At 37.6% G+C, this 18,704-nt stretch overlaps 1 protein-coding gene across 2 annotated transcripts in view; it reads left to right on the forward strand.

Annotated features, from left to right (window-relative positions):
- Rnf180 (ring finger protein 180) overlaps positions 1-18,704 on the forward strand; it is a 171,921-nt gene that overhangs the window by 44,278 nt on the left and 108,939 nt on the right. For both annotated transcript variants that reach the window (XM_059276124.1, XM_059276125.1), the window contains one exon: positions 1,039-1,074. In XM_059276124.1, coding sequence (XP_059132107.1) covers positions 1,039-1,074 — 36 coding nt within the window. The remainder of the gene's footprint in view (positions 1-1,038; positions 1,075-18,704) is intronic.

Raw genomic sequence — 18,704 nt, forward strand, 5'->3', positions numbered from 1 at the left:
CAGACATTCTGACAGTTCACTCTCCATTGTTCTAGGTGTTACAGGCATTCTGACAGTTCCTCTCCACTGCTCTAGGTGTTACAGGCATTCTGACAGGTCACTCTTCATTGTTCTAGGTGTTACAGGCATTCTGACAGTTCCCTCTCCCAGTCTATGAACACAATGCCTTGCCACTTTTCTTGTCATTTTCAATTTCTTCACCAGTATTGTAGCTTTTATTGTTGATGTCTTATTACTGATATTTGTTATAGTTTCAAATAATTGGTTAGGAGTACTACATTATTGTCACTGGACATTTTAAATGAAGTTTTGTTTAAGCTAGAAATATTTTCATGGTATGTACCATGATAGAAATAGTATTAATATTTTACTAAAATGCTTAAAGTGTAAAGATACAAGATTGCTATCCAAAGAGAAATTACAGTGAATTGAATAGATAGTAATTCTATTCAACAAAGATTTATTGAGCATCATCTTTGGGGAAAGCATGGCACTGTGCTGTATTCAACCACCAAATCTCTTTCCATTCAAAATAATTTCTTTTTTCTTAATTGTCAAATATTAAAATGTATTTACTTCTGGTATATGCTCTATGATTTAAATGCTTGTATAGGTTTGTCTTATGCCCAGACAATGGGGATATAGAAGAATCCTTTGTCCTGCATGCCTTTAAGACATGTTTTGTCCATCTTTAACCCCTGAGAATCACTAATCTGTTCTCTGCTACTTTATTTTTTACTTATTGATAATATTACAAAATAACAACATAGAAATAGAATCACAAAGCATGTACTCTAGTTACTAACATTGTTTACTAAACAATTCTATGACATTTATCAATTTACTGCATGAATCTATATCTATAGTGTGTTTGTTCTTTTTAACTGCTCAATAGCATTCCATTCTGTAAATGAGTCATGATTTCTCCATCATAAAAAGATGAGTAGTTTGTCTCTGGTGTTAATAGTTATGAATCGAACTGTTATAAACATTCATGAATGTAATTTTTAATAACTCTAATATTTTTTATTTTTCTAGGGTAAATACTCAGGAGTGGGATTGCTGGATCATATGGTAAGTATGTATTTAGTTATACAAGAAACTGTCAAATTGTTTCCCTGGGTTGCTGTACCCACTGTGTATTCCATACAGCAAAGGATGAGATTTCTCACTTCTGTACATCCATGAAGGCAGACAGCTGGTGTTTTTAATTCTTGCTGTTTCGGTTACTCAAATACTGTGCTTACTGGTGTCCTACTTGGGTTTTAATGCTCATGCCCCTAATTTCATGTGCTTAGTTTTCATTTATAAACCACATTAGAAATTATTAATAGTATTAATATATAGTTAAAATTCTTAGTTGGAAGAAATAAATAAGATTGCGATCAAAGAGAAACTACAGGCAATTTTCAGTAATTCTGTTCAACAAAGCTTGAGTGTTACCTTCTTCAAATGTGTTCAAATTTTTTGTGTGCTTCTTTATAAGTTTGAGGGCAGTTTTACTAGAGTTAAAAAGAAAAACCACTTGCAGATAGGCAAGCTGTAAATTTCAGCACTGTCCAGATGAGAAGAATGGAAGACAGACAGGAAAGCCTAAAGTGTTAGGGAAGCATTGCTTAGAAAAGAAGTAGATGGAGAAAGGAATTGAAGCTTTCCTTTTTTTTTTCTGAGTAATTCAGAAAAGCTGGCATGACTTTTGAAAGCTGCATGTCTCTGGCTCTAGAACAGACTGTGCTGGGGTAGAGAAGGAAAAGTATCTCATTAAAGGGATAATTATTCCACCCATCGTTTTGGCAGGGTTTAAGGTGAGTCTACCTTCCTAGGGATAGATCTCCTCCCTGTGGGTGGTCCTTTGGCCATGAAGTTGATCCATCCAGGCCAGAAATTCTGTTCTCTTAGCCAGAAGGAATTTTGTCTTCTACTCGTTTATTGCTACTCCAACCATTGCTCCTCCAGAGAGGAAACCCTAAATCATTAAGGAACCAGGTTGTGGATCAGAGCCCCCAGACACGCCAGGCATCTCTGGCCTCTGGTGAAGATGGGGCTGCCAAGGAGACAAAGGACATTTCTGGCTTTTATATATATATTGATTTGATTATTTCTTTCTTGTTCAGGTTTAAGACATCCTCGTATATTTGGGTACAAATCCTACATTGGATGTGTGATTTATAGTACACTAATGTATTTTATCCTACCCAGACTGTTTTTCCTTTTACTCATGTTATAATATTTCCCTGGAAAGCAAAGACAATGTTTTGAAGTCCAACTTCTCAAATACTGTTTTTAATTGTTCCGTATTTTGGTATAATAGCAGATCTAAAAACTCCAGATGGCTTTAGATTATAAAGATTTTTTTCCCAAGGTTTTTCTGAAAGCTTTATGCTCATATAAAGAATTTTGATTTATGTTGAACTGACATTTTAAAAATAAAATCTGAGGTTTAAGTCAAAGTGTCATTTTTAATAGTGGTATGCAATTTTTTTCTGCACCATTTATTGAAAACACCATCCTTTCTCCTGGAAATGTTTTTGTGGTTTAATTGAAAGTCAGTTGGGCATGTATATAACTTTCCATTTGTGGATTTCCTCTTTATCTCTGTCCTGTGAAAGCATACCCTTTTCTGTCAGAGCTCCATAGTAAACCATAAAGCAAGATTCTGACTCTACCAACTTTGTTTTTTTTTTTTTTTTTTAAAATTTGATTCCTGTGGTTTCACATAGGAAATTTAGGACAAAACTTTACAAACAATTCTATTGGGACTTTGAAACTGTGTCACATTTAGAGGTCAACTTGCAGGGCCATGAAGTATTTGCTGTGACTTTCCTACTCCATGAACATAATAGACTGTCCCTCCTACATACAGCTCTTTAAGTTTTTCATTAGTATTTGCAGATTTTAGCATTCAGAACATATAAATGGTTGGTCAGACTTATACCTGAGTGCTCTATCTTTTAAGGAAAAGTTATTTTTTTATTTTGATTTAAATTATACATTTTTAATGTTTAGTACTATTTTGGTTTTGACTTTGTGTCTTAGGATTCAGGGAGTTGAATCCCAGGTACTTGACATCTCTTGTCAAATTTATCCTTAAATAATTGATCATTTAATGCTACTTACAGAGATTTTTAAAATGTCAATTTCTAGTTATTAGTTGTAATGCCCAGAAATACAATGTTCTATGTTGATCTGGTATGCTATATTCTTTCAGCTGTCACCTATTAGTAATGCTAGTCCATTCTTCTCTTCTTCTCCTCGTAGATACCAAAATCGGTATTTTCTACTTAGAGGATTACTTGATATCTTAGTGTTCTATTGCCTCGAAGATACACTCTTATGAAGAAAAATATTTCATTGGGCTAGCTTACAGTTCTGAGGTTTAGTTCATTAGCATCATGGTGGGAAGCATGGAGACACACAGGCAGACATGGTGCTGGGGAGAAGACTGGGAATTCTACATCCAGATCAGCAGGCAGCAGGAAGGAAGAGACACTGGGCCTGACTTGAAAATTTGAAACCCCCAAGGTCCACCCCCACTGACACACTTCCTCCAACAAGGCCACACCCACTCCAACAAGGCCACACCTCCTAATCCCTCTCAAGTAGCACCACTCTCTAATGACCAAGTTTTCAAGTATATGAGCCTGTGGGGGCCATTCTTATTCAAACCACCACCCTTTGTCTGCAGATAAAAACAGCCATGCTTCTCCCTTTCTAACCTGGAGTCTCTCTCCCTTTCCCTTTCCTTTGCCTATCAATACATTGGTGGAGCCCCAGGATAATGCTGACTAGAAGGAGGAGAGACACACCTGTATTTTTCTTGATGTTAGCAGGAAAACACTCAGTCATTTTTCTTTAAGTGTGAGGTCTTATATATCTAAATATTTCTGTGTCCATTATCTCTGAAGTTCTTACAGGGTGGAGAAAGCTTCACCATGAATGCATGTAGAATTTTGTCAGAAGCTTTCTGCATTCTCACGATTCTGTATATTCAATGTTGGTGTGGACTATCAATTATGGAGCAAGTCTCACATTCCCACAGTGAACTTTACTTTTGGTATTATGTTGTATCTTTTTTTCTCTGTATTGTTAGAACTAGTTGCTAATTGTTTTTGAAGAAATTTTGTCTCTCTGCTCATAAAAGTTAGAAGTCTGAAGTTTTCTGTGCTGTGCTTTTAACACTGGTCATTGTCTGGTTAATATATTGAGGTAGTGATGACATTTTGAGATGAGTTAGTTTCCTCCTTTTCTAGATTCTGAAAAATATGGTGGAGAATTAATATTATCTTCACTCAAATATTTGTAATAAAACTATCTGTGTCTAGATATTGCTTTGATAGAAGGATTTTAACCGTGGTTCAGGTTATCTATTTGGTGTTAAGTTCAGTAGTTTGTTTTCAAAGTGGTAAATAAGTTGCCAAAATTACATGGTAGTGCTGTCCTTTTCTGCTGGGTATCCAGTTTTCCATCCGGATCTGACAATCTGTGTGTTTTCCTCTCCTCTCTCTCTACCTTCCCTTCTCTTTCTCCCCTAACAAATGTTTATTCATTTTATTCTTCTTAAAAAGCAGCTCTTTACTTTTCAGTGTTTTTATTTTTTCAAAAATTTCTGCTGTTTATTATTTACTTTTTAAAATTTTGCTCATCTGTTCTACATTTCTAAACAATAGGAAGTTACTGGTTTGACACTTTTCTTTCTTCAACTACTAAGCATTTAATGTCAAATTTCCTTGTAGTTTACTATGTTAATTGTGTAATATACATTTTATTATGTTGTGTTATTTTAATTAACTTTAATTTTGTATTTTAATTATTTTTATTCAAACTATTTTCTAATATTTGAGATTTCTTTGGCCCACTTATTTTGCTGATTGGGAAGTAAAACTACAAAGTTAAAAATAACAGCATTTTTAGCTCCAATTGATAACCACTTGCAAATGAAAATTTCTTTTTCTCCAAGGGAATCTCACTGGGGAAACAAACTACTCTTAAGGGCAGGCCACATGCCCAGCAGTAGATGTAAAATAAAAAAAACCCAAACAAACAAAAACACAAACAAACAAAAAACAACAAAAAAAACATACCTCAATGGCATCTTTGGCCATTCCTTGTCTCATAATGTCATGTCAGAGCTGTTTTTGTTTGTTTGTTGTTGTTTTTGCCCCTCGTTTGTTATTTATTTTACTCCACAGGTCCTTGGCGTATCTATTATGACTTCTAGTTTAGTGTTTTTCTAGGATTCCTGAGCGTGAGAACCAGTGGGTCTCTGTGTCTGTGTCTGCTTCTTGTACCTTTTCGTGGGCCCTTCTCCTCCTTTTGTTTGTTTGTATCTTGTTTTATTTTATGTTATCCCTTAGATGCCTGTTTTGTTTTCTAAGAAGAGACAGAAAGCGGTGGATCTGTATGGATGGAGAGGCAGGGAGGAAGCTGGAGGAGCAGGAGGGGAAACCATAATAAGGATATGTTATATGAAAAAAAATCAATTTTCAGTTAAAAAAAAATCAGCACTTTGAGGAAATTTACAAAAAAAATCAACCAGTGTTACTACTTGTGAGCTACATAATATTGGTGTGTCCTTCTATTTGAACTGAAAAAGGTTTTGTTCTGCTATGCCCTTCTGGACTTATTTAAAAGCAAACAAGAAAATCTTCCTTTAGAAGCCACAGGAAACTATCTACAAATAGTTTTTCTTGTTTCTGGGTGGGATGTATTGTACATGAAACTCTAAAATAACTGACTGTGTGCATGTGTGCATATAATGATTTCCAGTAAACAACCTAGTCACTACAGCAATTCTCATACCTCTTTCTTAGCAATCTAAATGAGTTCAGGTTAATTGTGTTGTTTTATAAAGTATGTGACTAATGCACTGGATGAAAATAGAGGCTAATAAATCATATTAAAGACCTGCTTGTTCAGGTTTGTGTAGAACATACCGCATGTACCCACCACAAAGGCCCTGTTTTGTTTTCCTGGGTTTGCACATAGGCATCATTTTGAGTTTTTTGGGGGGGTTCTTAAGTCAATTTAATTTTTTATTATTATGTTTATCACCTTCAAATCAGATAAAAATTATACTGCAGATACATATTTGGTTGTGCTTTACAATTATAATAATAGTCAATTGATGAGGAATTATGCTGTGTTCATTTTCTGTAGTGAAAAGGTGTCAAGTTTAATTTGATGACACAGATTTTTGATGGTTTTATTAATACAGAAGCTTATTAATGACGAGATCTTTAAGGAAGGAACAAAACTAATAAGTTAATAAACCTCATGCCCACCAGTCATGTATTGAGACAGACTAATGTTTATTTGTGTCAAATTAAGTCTTCTTTGTGTCAGATTATTATTTTAGTATAAGCTTGCCACTCTATTTATGAATGCAAAAGCATTTATATCCTCAATAGGTTGGTATTTCTTTAAATTTTATTTATCTATTTATATTTTAAAATTGTATTTTTTGGTAAAGGTTGCATAGAGTTGATGCCTTTACTTTAAATAATTGCATAGATCTAAAATTTCTATGCTTTACGTGATACTCAGTATGTGACACATGTGCAGGAGTTCTTAAAATATAAATTTTTTTGGTTGTTGTTTTTTCGAGACAAGGTTTCTCTGTGTAGTTTTGGTACCTGTCCTGGATCTCACTTTGTAGACCAGGCTGGCCTTGAACTCCTGGCTCTGCCCCCTGAGTGCTGGGATTAAAGGCGTGTGCCACCACTGCCCGGCTAGATTTTTTTTTTTTAACTTGAGGATAGTTTATCTTTATGTAAAAAGTTTGACTATAATAAAAAAGTTACTATATACTCATACCCAGTTGCTTATACTGTTAATATTGTATACTAGTCATAATTAGTTGAAATCATACTTAATTCAGATTTGCTTAATTTTTTTCTTATGTTATTTCTTTCTTTCTTTTTATAATCTAAGCCTTCATCCAGGATATTACATTTAGTCATGTCTTGATATATGCTTTTGGATGCAATGACTTCTGTGTCTTTCCCTGTTTTTGATGACCTAGAGAAGTCCTATAATATATCCCTTACCTAGGATTTGTTAATATTTTCTCCAGGACTAGACTAGGGTAATGGTTATACCTTAGGTTCCCCATACCATCTCACATTCAGTAATTTACCAAAATGATTCAAAGAACTGACGTATCACAGCTATGTTTTATTACAGCAAAAAAACATACACAGGTAAGGAAGGGTGTGACTTCCACCAATCCCAGGAGACACAATCTCACAGCAAATTCCCTGATCCTCTGACTCTTAGGATCCTTCTGCTTCCTCTTCCACAATAATCCCTGAGCCGTAGGTTGGGGAATTGTATTGTAGTTGTATCTGTTGGGACTGGGCTCCACAACCATTTTGATTGGTTGTAGTTTTTTGTCTGTCGCACAAAGAAGAAAAAACAGAAACAAAAAAGAAGAAAGGACAAAAGTAGTTGGGGCAAAAATCTTGAGAGTGCCAGGTATAGCTTTCAAGAGCCTGTCCTCATTGAGTGTCTTGGGATATGCTTAATCCCCCAGGGTAAGCTGTGACAAATATGCAGTGCTGTGCTCCAGGCAAGTTCAGAGCCTTCGCACCTGAGATTCTCACCAGAGAGTCGGCATGCAGACAACTTCCTCTTAGCTCACACAAAAGTTTCAGACTCCCAAATGGTAGCAAGTGTTCGGCCCAAATCACAGTTAAGGAACATTAATGCCACTCTTCCCAACCAGCTTGTTGGGAGGCCCCCAAAAATCACACTTCAAGCTCTTGCATACTAAACAAGGCCAACCTTATAAGTGCATATTGGCTTGGTATGTTAACTGTTATTTGCTTAGAGTTTTGGGATGAATTTCACAGCTATAAAATGTGTTTCTCCTTCACTATACAAATATGTACTATTGTAATACACCCCTCTGAATGTTGACTCAGAAGTGCTTTGCAACAGAAAGAAGAAAATACTGCCAGATCCCTACATCCACTTCCCATTGCTGCTCTCAGTAATCCCCACAACCGTGGCAGCCCAAGACAACATGATTTTATCATCTGACGATGCTCAGGCTCGAAGTCCGAAAACAGGCCTTTTGTTGCTAAAGTCAAGGTATTGGTGGGGTTCTGGCACAGACCCTCTTCCTTGCTTGTCAAAACGACTGCATGTTTTCATTCATTGGCTGTTTCATGGAGCAACAGTGGTGCTGCAGTCGTTAGTTTTTTTTTTTTGCATCTTCTTGCAGACATTTTTTTAAAAATTAAAAACAGTTAAATGTATGTGTATGTGTGTGCATCTGTCTGTCACATGTGTGAGGGTACTCACAGAGGCCAGAATAGGCTGTTTCATCCCCTGGAGCTAGAGTTACATGCAGATATGAGCTGGCTGATATGGGTGCTGGGAACTGAACTAGGGTCCTCTGGAAGAGCAGCAGCATTCTTTACTGCTGAGCCACCTGTCCAGCCCACTTTCTGACACTTTAACAGTCCCTGTCTTTACATAGGAACCTTCAGGTCATCCAGAGTGACCCTGTCCCCATTTTGAGGTCCTTAACTTACTACAAAAACATATATTGTTTAATAATAGTGATAGCAATTAACAATAACAACAGCAATAATAATAATCACAATTTTTGGGAATTAGGAACTTGGCATCTCCATATTGGTAGCTAGTGTTATGCCTACTTGACCTTCCTGCAGGACAGATATTTTTCTGAGTGCTTTCATTTCATTTAATCCTGGCACCATTTTATGAGGTAATTTCTGTTACCATATTCTTTGGCTAGAAAAATGAGGTTGAAAGCACTTAAATAAGTTCTGTAAGCCCACTCCCCAACTTAAAAGTTCATCCAGTGAGTTAACCCAGTGGGTACAGACACTGGCCACTAAGCCTGTTGACCAGAGTTCTGTCCCTTTGACTCAAAGAATAGAAGGAGTGACCTGACCCTGGCAAGCTGTCCTCCAACCTCCACACATGTGCAGTGGCATGAACACACACAACTAAACAAACAAAATCAAAAGGTTCTTTTTGCTTTTTTCACCATCTATTTCATCCCCCCTTCATCCCCTACTGGTCTGAACTATGTAAACTGGACTGCCATTGAACTCATAGAGATCCACCTGCATCTGTTGGAGTGAAAGGTATGTGCCCCCGTGCCTGGCGTACTTCATCTTTTTTGATGACTGAGGAATGCCCTCTATCATCCTATACCTGTATTCTTCACTCATCTTTCCTGTCCTTTAAATAATACTCATTTGCTAGTTTGCTCTGTTGGAAACAGTGCTCCAAATGGAGGCCGCAATGATAATTAGAATAACATCCTTCCTTTGGAGACGTCTGAGCCAAAGGGGAAGATACACAGACCATTGTGCCTGATAGGTTATTTATCATATAGCTTGGGCCAAGACCTTAGGATGTGGCTGAAAATCCAAGGACACATATAGACGAAATACCAAGGCTTTTTGGGAGAGAGGGAGTGGGAAGAAATGTGCAAATGTAAGAAAATTAATTACAGAGAAAAGGGAGGAGTTGATCGGCTGATGAATTGTAATCCAGTTGTGAGAAGCAGGCTTGGTTCTATGGATGCCAGGTAGCTGCTGGACAGTTCTCAGAAGTACTGACCCCAGCTTTACAGTTGGAGATTGGTGAATGGATGCCCACTGGATGAATTGAACTAACAAATCATGTATCTCATGCTTCAGGCACGGTGAATGACTTAAGGGAAGAGACTGACAGTGGTTCTTAACCCTGGATGCAAGTTGGATTTCCACTGGGAGCCTTAGAAATTACCAGTTACTTTTTATTGTGGAGATGTGCATTAAAAAGTGGTGTACATATACAAAGTGGTAACACTTTGCATATTCAGGCTGCTTTCCTCCACTTGGCATTAAGAGGATGAGTTTTGATTCAGAGCAGGAGGCAATAGGAAAGTATGGTGAGTGACGACATCAGCAGTGGGCATTTATTAAGCTTTACTGTAGGCACAGCATGAGGCATTGACTGTATGGGCTGATTTTTGTGAACTGTTAGGTCACCAGAGCAGAAGCTCGCAGAAGGGTAGAGTTATGGAAGTGAGCATCATCCTACTCAAAAACTGGGGTGGGAAGCATGAACATCCGAGATCTGCATGGTCTTCCCAGTTGCTAATGTATAAAGTGCCTTCTCCACATTCAGCTGTTGCCGATGAAGTGATGTTAGAGGTCAGGCCTTAGCAGGAGGCTAGGCCATGAGAGCTTCTCCCATGAGGTGACAGTCCTTATAAAAGAGGATTTTCATAATCAATAGCATTTTGTTAATTCTCTGAGAATTTCATATAATGTATTTTGGTATTTATCTCCTCAACTCCTCCCAGATCCCTCTGTCTACATTCTCCTCCTTACCTACCCAACTGGAAAAACGCTTGTTCCCTTTTAACCCCTAATTTATGTCACCTAACTACTCTGGGGAGTGAGACATTTGAACCAGGCCTGGTGGCTCACTGCAATAATCCTGACTGGCAGGAGGATTTTCCACATTTGAGGCCAGCCTGGACTACAAAGAAAGCACTGGGCTAACCAGGGGTAGACATCTAGACTCTGATCTTAAAAATATTTTTTCCATCCAAATGTGAGCTGAACAACGATGACACCAATGGACTGGCCAGACTGGATGGGGAAAAGCCCATGAGGCCTCAACCCCTCCACAAAGAACTCTAGGCAACCAAGGAAAGCTGGGGACAGGAGAGGTGGCCTTCCCCGGGGAAGAGCACACCAATTCGTTGTCAGTCCACAGTCAGATCTGAAACCATACATACAAGTAATATCATAGGGGTCAACAGATTCTATGCATACATGTATGCATGCAGTAAGCATTGGTGAAAAAAAGAGGCCGTGAACTTGAAGGAGAGCAGGGAGGATTTATAGGAATTTTGGAGGTAGGAAAGGGAAAGGAGACATGTTGTTAAGAAATTTTAATCTCAAAAATAAACAAAAAATGTCTTTAAAATTCAGGAAGCAATAAAAAGAAAACACACACAATTTGTTTCTCTCTCAATATTTGGTTAGCTTGTTTTCTCAATCTCCTACTTTCTGCCAAGTGAGGATGAAGCCAGGAGGCCCTCAGCAGAACACACGCCGGTACCTTGATCCTGGACCTCCCCCCACCCCCAGACCTGTGAGGAATAACTTTTTATAATTTATAAATCATGCAGTCTCAGATACTTTGATAGTTACATACAGACTAAGACTAGATTATTTGCACGGCTAGCCAGTAAGCCCCAGAAGTCGGAGCTTCGGGCTTTGTTTAATGAGCAGAACAAGCTCCTGGCTTCAGCTCTTTTGACCTTGCATGGCTCTGGGAACACTGCCACGTGTCTCCATTCTACATCTCCACATAGGGCTTCACCTACCAAATCAGCCACGACAGAAATACGGCCACTTGAGTTTCTCCCTCGACGAACCGTTTCTCCCCTTCCGCCCTTTAGAAAGGTTGGGTGCGTTCAGGTGGTGTGGCCGTAGAACACTTAGACACCTGTGGGATGCACAGCCACTTGCTGATGGTGCAGCACTGTCCTGTTCAGACCTCCTGAAACTGTGTCTATGCTAGGATGGCAGTCCTACCCACTCGTCTACATGTGACAGCAACACAGTAACCACGACCTCCCCACTTTGTCTGGGTGTGATAACTCTAACTGGTCTCACCTGTATTTTTTTTTTTAAACAAAGTCATATTTTTTTCTTTCTTTCTTTCTTTTTGGTTTTATAAGACAGAATTTCTCTGTGTAGCCTTTGCTGTCCTGGAACTAGCTCTGTAGACCAGGTTGGCCATGAACTCAGAGAGATCCACCTTCCTCTGCCTCCCGAATGCTGGGACTCAAGGTGTGCACTACCACTGCCCTGCACAAAGTCATATTTTAAAGTTAATTTTAATCTTAAAAGAAATATAACAATGTTGTAGAAACTGAAAAACAAAAAACCCTGAAGAAATAAGTTTAAAAAAATAAGTCATTTAAATGCCAAATTTAGGAGACTATCCCTGATAGATAGTCTGGGTTGCTTTGTAGAGGGCTGAAACTCTTTAATTATGTTTTATTTCTTATGATGGGCAGTATTATCACAGACATTATCTTCCTATTCCATCTTTTATGTTTCCACTATTTTATAAAACATTAATAAATTATAGTGTACTCTAACAACGTCATGTTCTACGTCATCATTACTTTCTGCAAAATGATCACTTGCTTTTATTCCCCTTGCAAAGCTAAAGGGGAAGAAAAGATCATACAGGCAAGGACTCTGCTATGTAAGCAGCTCAACTTCTTTAAAAAGTCATTTTTATTTATTCCTTGGCAGTTCCGTATAATGTACTTAGATCCTATTACTCCCCATTCCTCTCTTTTATGCCCCTCTCACTCAATCAGGGCTAAACTATCTAATAATTCTTTTTCTACTATGTCCTCAGAATAAAAATAGAATACTTAATATTCCATGATGAAAATTTTCCACTAAAAATTGTGAAACCGTGCTACATTATTGGCTGCTATGGAGCCTTTCAGCTCCGTGTTTCTGTGATCATCCTGAAGGACTAATTTGTAAAGGTGAAATCAAACACCAGAGGGCACCAAGTCTCCGCTTGGAGGAAAGCAGACTCATTTCTTTGCATGGAGTACGTTATGGAATGTTGTATTTAAGTCTCTTGATGATCAAAACCTGTGAGATTTATTCTTTGTAAGACAAAGCTTGCATGATCAATGGCAAGCTTCCTCTTGTACCATCGGCTAAGATTCTGTAAGTGCCTTTGTTCACTAGCTCTGCAGGGACATTTGTTGTAACTTTGTTCAGAGGGAAGAGTTTCCTTGGGTTAGTATTTTGGATACTTTTACATATATTTAAATACATCACTGTGGTTTTAAGTTTGAGGTGTCATTGCAGTTTCTTGGAAGTAGGCATGGCCCTAAATTCAGGATAAGATCAGTGGCAAGCCCTGTGCTTTGATGCAGAATGGAGTATGAGAAGAAAGTGAAATGATACAAGACAGACTTTCACAAGGAGACATTCATACCTTGATGCTCAATCATTGTTCATTCATACATATGACAAACCATCCTTCCCCCATTCTTGAATAAAATGGTGGTTAGATCAGTTTCCATAATGTTGGCCAATAACTTCTTTCCATTAATCACATTTTTGTCCATTAAAAATTTAATGTTATTTTTATGTCATATGTTAAATTAGTTCTGATGGTTATATGCTCCTTTTATCTTCACCCACAATATTTAAACTCTCTAATCTTTAGTAGACACAAATGGGGGCAAATTCTATGAAGCATCATCATCATCTTGCAGAATAAATACAACACATGTATTTTAACGACATGAAACTGCTGGTTTCATATTTTGAAGGTGAATGTATTTCTTGTTACCGTTGTAATGAATAACCACAAATTTATTCTTTAAACACACAAATGAATTTGACTTCCAGAAGTCAGAAGTCTCAAATGTCTTCAAAATTAGTTTCACTGGGCAAAAGTCAAGGCATTAACAGGATTATATTCCCTTACAGAGATCCAGATCCAGAGGAAACTCATGTAGAAAATGGATGCCTTTTGTACCTTTCTAGAATTGTCCATCTTTGCTCATGCCCATCACCATCTCCAGACCCAGTATGGCTGGTCTGGTCTTTCTCTGGTTTTGTTTCTTCATTTCCCCCTTCCTCATTTAATGACCTGATGATTGCTTTGCCCCTTCCAATTAATCTACGGTAATCTCTTTAAGGCAACGTGGTTAGCAAACTTAATCTTGACTTTAATCCTAATTCCTCACTGCCACTTAGGGTACTCACAGGCTTCAAAGATCAGGATGTGGCCATTCTTTGTGGGTAAGAAGAGGGATAGGCTAGGACATTATTCTGTCTCCCACAGTTAGAATTTTTTAGTAAAATCAGTATTAAGAAGAAGAGCTTTGTGAGGCTTGATGGTGAGGCTTGATGGCTTTTAGACAAATCAGTATTTTCTGACATTAAGAAGAAATTTTCCAAGAGTTTCTAGAAGTCACACTTCGTTAAGTATATCTTTATCATCACCATGATGGAAGTGGTCACATTAGTCCATGGGTTCTCACCCAAAGCCTATAACATTTGGACAGGGGCCCTTAAATACAAGAACGACAAGAGGAAGAAGGCATTGTTTGGAAAGATTTCATGGCTCTTTTATAGTGAAAGCTCCATGAGAAGAAGGCTACTCAGGTAACAGATTTAGGACTGGTTTATCTAGTGGTATGTTCTGGATCTGAGACTATGAGTGAAGAAACTAAATTAGATAAAAATTTACATGCATAACTTGAGGGAGCTCTAGATTATGTCAAGACATCCAGACAGCCATTTGAATCTTGTAAATGATATTCACAGACAAGAGGCATATTAATGATAAAGAAGATGTCTTTGACCTGCTGTGCCTTGTGTTTATTTGGGGTTTTGATTTTTGTGTTTATTAATAAACTCAGTACCATAGAAGTACTTTTCCTATGCAATATTTTAAACCAACTCAATGGCATAGGAAAGACACTCTTAGTCTCTTCTCAGATGCTCTAAAGGTAAAAAGAAATTGATTGTTCTGGTTAGTTGTTTGTTAACTAGATACAAGTTAGAGTCATCTGGGAAGAGTGACATCAGTTGAGACATTGCCTCCATCAGATTGGCCTGTAAGCAAGCCTGTGGAACATTTTTTGATTGATGACTGATGTGAGAGGGCCCAGCCAACTGTAGGCGGTGTCATTATAGAAAAAGTGGCCAAGCAAGCCATGGAGAGCAAGCCTGTAAGCAGCACACCTCTGTGCCTCTCCTTCAGTTTCCACTCGAGGTTCCTCCCTTGTGTTCCTACCCTGACTCCTTCATGACAGATGTTGAGTTATAAGATGAAATGAACCCTTTCCTCCCCAAGTGGCTTCTGGCCATAGTCTTTTTATCACATCAACAAAAAGCAAACTAAGAAGTAGGTGCTGCAAACTTACCTGAGTTTATTGAGGAAGACCTATCTCATTCATTTACTTCATTGGCTACATGGGTTCTAAGTCATCATGCTAACTATAGAGGCTGTAACTTTGAATTAGCCTTTGAACTCGTCAGTAATGGTTTAGAGAAGGGTATATGTTGTGATATATTCAAAATTTTCTGTTTACTCGCAAAGTGAATTGTTGTATTATGCTCTACTAGCAGGTTCTGAAGAATTCTGTGAAGTTTCTTACATTAAAATCATTTAGTTTACATTGAATAAATTTGCTAATTATTGGAATTATCCTAAAGCATAAAGACAAAAACTAAAGCAGTGCCCCAACTCAACCAAGACAGCAAAAGTCCTATACCACTGCAAGAATATCTCCTTTTCTTGATCTTTATTGTGTTGGACTTTTCAGAGGCCTTTTTTTTTTTAGTTTTATTGTTTCTACACGTTTTAGTTTTTAACTTATTGAAAGTTTGTATCAATACCACAGGAACAAGGCTGAGTCATTTTTTTTAAAGAGATTTTGGTTTTTTAAGGTGGGGTTCCTGAGTGTAGTACTGGATATCCTGGAACTCACTCTGTAGACCAGGCTGCCTTCAAACTCAGAGATCTGCTTGTCTCTGCCTCCCGAGTGCTGGGATTAAAGGCATGTGTTACCACCTGGTTCTGAGCCACATTTTAACAGCATTTTCTTGTGATCCTTACAGCATTTGAACCTTTTCATTATCATCATTATATTGTTGTAATATTCAATGTTGTTAACATAATTGTATGGAGCATCACATAAAACAGTGAGTTTAATTGATAAAAGTTGTGTGTGTTCTGGTTGTGACCTTGTTTCTCTCCCTTTTCTTTCTCCTATTCCCTGAAACACAATATTGAAATTACGCTAGTTAATAGGCTCAGAGGCCTCTATGAGTTCAAGTGAAAGGAAGAGCTCCTCATCTCTTGCTTAACTAGAAGACTAGAAATGAGGAAGAGTAGTGAGGAAGGCATGTTGAAAACTTAGATAGCCCAAAGATGGGCTGGTTTTGCCACTTAGTCACCTTGTGAATACAAAGAAGAAACACAAATTCATTCTCTCTTCTCTCTCAAATCTAGGTTTCACATATAAATGAAATCATGTAGAATATTTGAGTCTGGTTTGTTTTGTTTAACATAACAATTTCTACTTCCATCTATTTTCTTAAAAAGGTTATATCTTTTATTTATATATGAATATATATATATATATATATATATATATATATATAAATTCCTTGTTCCTGTAGTATTGATACAAACCTTCAATAAGTTAAAAAATAAAACATGTAGAAACAATAAAACTAAAAAAAAAGCCCTCTGAAAAGTCCACTGTATCATTTCATCAGTATCTCCTCATCTGTTGATGCACATATGTCTAGATTGGTTCCTGGTCCACTGTTGTGAACAGTATGGAAGTGAACATGAGTAAGCATGTATCCCTGCCATACTCTGACTCGAAGTTGTTTGAGTGCAATCCCAAGAGTGGGGTAGCTGGGCCATATGGTGTTTTATTTTTAATTTTTGAAAAACCTCCTCACTGATCCCCGAGGGAGCTGCACAAGTTTCACATTCTTGCCAGCAGTGAGTAAAGCTCCCTCTTTTCTCTGTTCCGCTCCTTGCTACATTCTGACAGGGTTAAGATGGAGTTCAACTAAGTTTTAATTTGCATTTCTCAGATTGCTAAGCATGGTGAACGTAAAGTATTTATTGGCCATTTGGATTTGAAGACTGTCTGTTTAGTTCATTGGTCTATTATTGATTGGGTAGTTTGGGGGATTTGATGATTAATTTCTAAGGTTCTTTATGTATCCTAGATAGTAATCCCTTGTATAGTAATCTAGTGTATAATTGGCAAAGATCTTTACTCTGATGATTTTTTCTTTTCTATGCAGAAGCTTTTCAGTTATTTTCTCATCCCATTAGACATTTTTTGTTAGTATTCCATGTGCTATTCAAGTCCTTTTCAAAAAATCCTTGCCTCTGTCTGCATCATAAAATGTTTGCCTGTCTTTCTTCTAGTAGCTTTAAAGCGTCAGGTCTTACCTTAGGATATTTTGAGACATATTAAAGTTACCTTTAAAAAAAAAAAAAAACAGGGTCAGAGATAAGAATCTAGTTTCCTTTTTCTATGTATGGAAATCTAGTTTTCCCAGCATCATTTGTTAAAGAAGCTGTGTGCCCTCTAATGTATGTTCCAGATCCTGTTGTCATTAAAGTCCTGTACCTGTATAGGTTTATTTCTGGGTCTACTAGTTCTGTTCCATTGGTCTGCATGTCAGTTTTTATGACAGTGCCGTGATGCTTTTGTTACTATGGCTCAGTGCAGTAAAATTGGACACCAGGAACTATGTTGCAGCATCAGTGTTCTTCCTGTTTAGAGTTGCTTTGACTCTGGGGTCTTCTGTGTTTCCCTATCAGTTTTAACTTTAAGTCTGTTTTCAGTTCGGTGAAGAATGTCATTGCCATTTTGATGGGAGACTCTGTTGGATGGATTATGATAATATCAATATTTTCACAATATTAGTTCTGCCATTCAGTGAGCATGGGGGGTGGGGGCTTACCGCCTCCTAACATCTTTTTTTACAAGTTTTTGAAGGAAATAAAAAATGCTGCTACAGAGAATTAAAGGGAATTAAAAATAGCTTTATCTGACCTAGAGGAATATTTGGTCATATATAGAGCATTATACAGCCACCAAATTCCTTTTAGCTAAAGCCTAATTCAGAACAAGGCCCTAGCTCTCCTTCCTCCTGTGATGTCCCTGAGAAATATGGGAATTTTTTAAAAAATGCTTAGGATTCATGAGTCTTAAGGAAAGAACCCAAAGCATGTGCCTGACATATAAGCAGAAAAGTAGCACATGCTGATGTAGAAGCTGCAGCAGGTTACCCAGAAGCTCCACTAAGATCATTGGTGATGATGTTTCTATGGAGACAGAACAGCCTTGTGTTAGAAATTTAGGGCTTTCATGGCTAGATGGACTTCTGCAAACTACCTTCAAAGACAGACTGATTCTCTTGTTAGGGGTGAAAGTAGCTTGTGGTTGTTGTGGAGTTGAATCCAGGGCTCATTGACCATTATGCTAGGGCCCTCAAGAATCAAGTGAAGTTTACTCTTCTTGTTCTCTGTAAGTGAACCAACAAGCCTAGATGGTAGTACATCTGTTTACAACATGGTTTGTTGAACATTTTATTCCCAATTGTGTGACTGCTCCGGAAAAAAAAAATTCATTACAAATATTACTCTCCTGCTCATTGACAATTCACTTTGTCATCCAAGAGCTCTGGTGGAGATGTATAATAAAAGTTGTGTAGATTTCCTGCCTCCTGCCCTATCAAGCATTCATGGATCAAGGAGTCATTCTGACTTTCAAGTGTTATTGAAGAGAGGCATTTTGTAAGGCTGGAGCTGCCCTAGATAGTGATTCCTTTGAGAAATCTGGGCAAAGTAAATTGAAAACCTTATGGAAATGATTCACTCTTCTCGATTCTGTTAAGAACATTGTGTGATTCATGGGAGGAGGTAAAAAATAACAACAGTAACAGGATCTTGGAAGAAGTTGATTCCAACCCTCTTAGATTACTTTGAAGGCATCGAGACAAAAGTGGAAGAACCAACTGCAGATGAGATAAACAGGAGGACAACTTGACTTAGAAGTGGAACCTGTGGGTCTTGGTTACTGCCACCTCAAGGTAAAGTTCAGTTGCTAAGGTTTTTTTTTTTTTTTA

Source organism: Peromyscus eremicus, chromosome 11, assembly GCF_949786415.1.
Source record: "Peromyscus eremicus chromosome 11, PerEre_H2_v1, whole genome shotgun sequence".
Lineage (NCBI taxonomy): Eukaryota > Metazoa > Chordata > Mammalia > Rodentia > Cricetidae > Peromyscus > Peromyscus eremicus.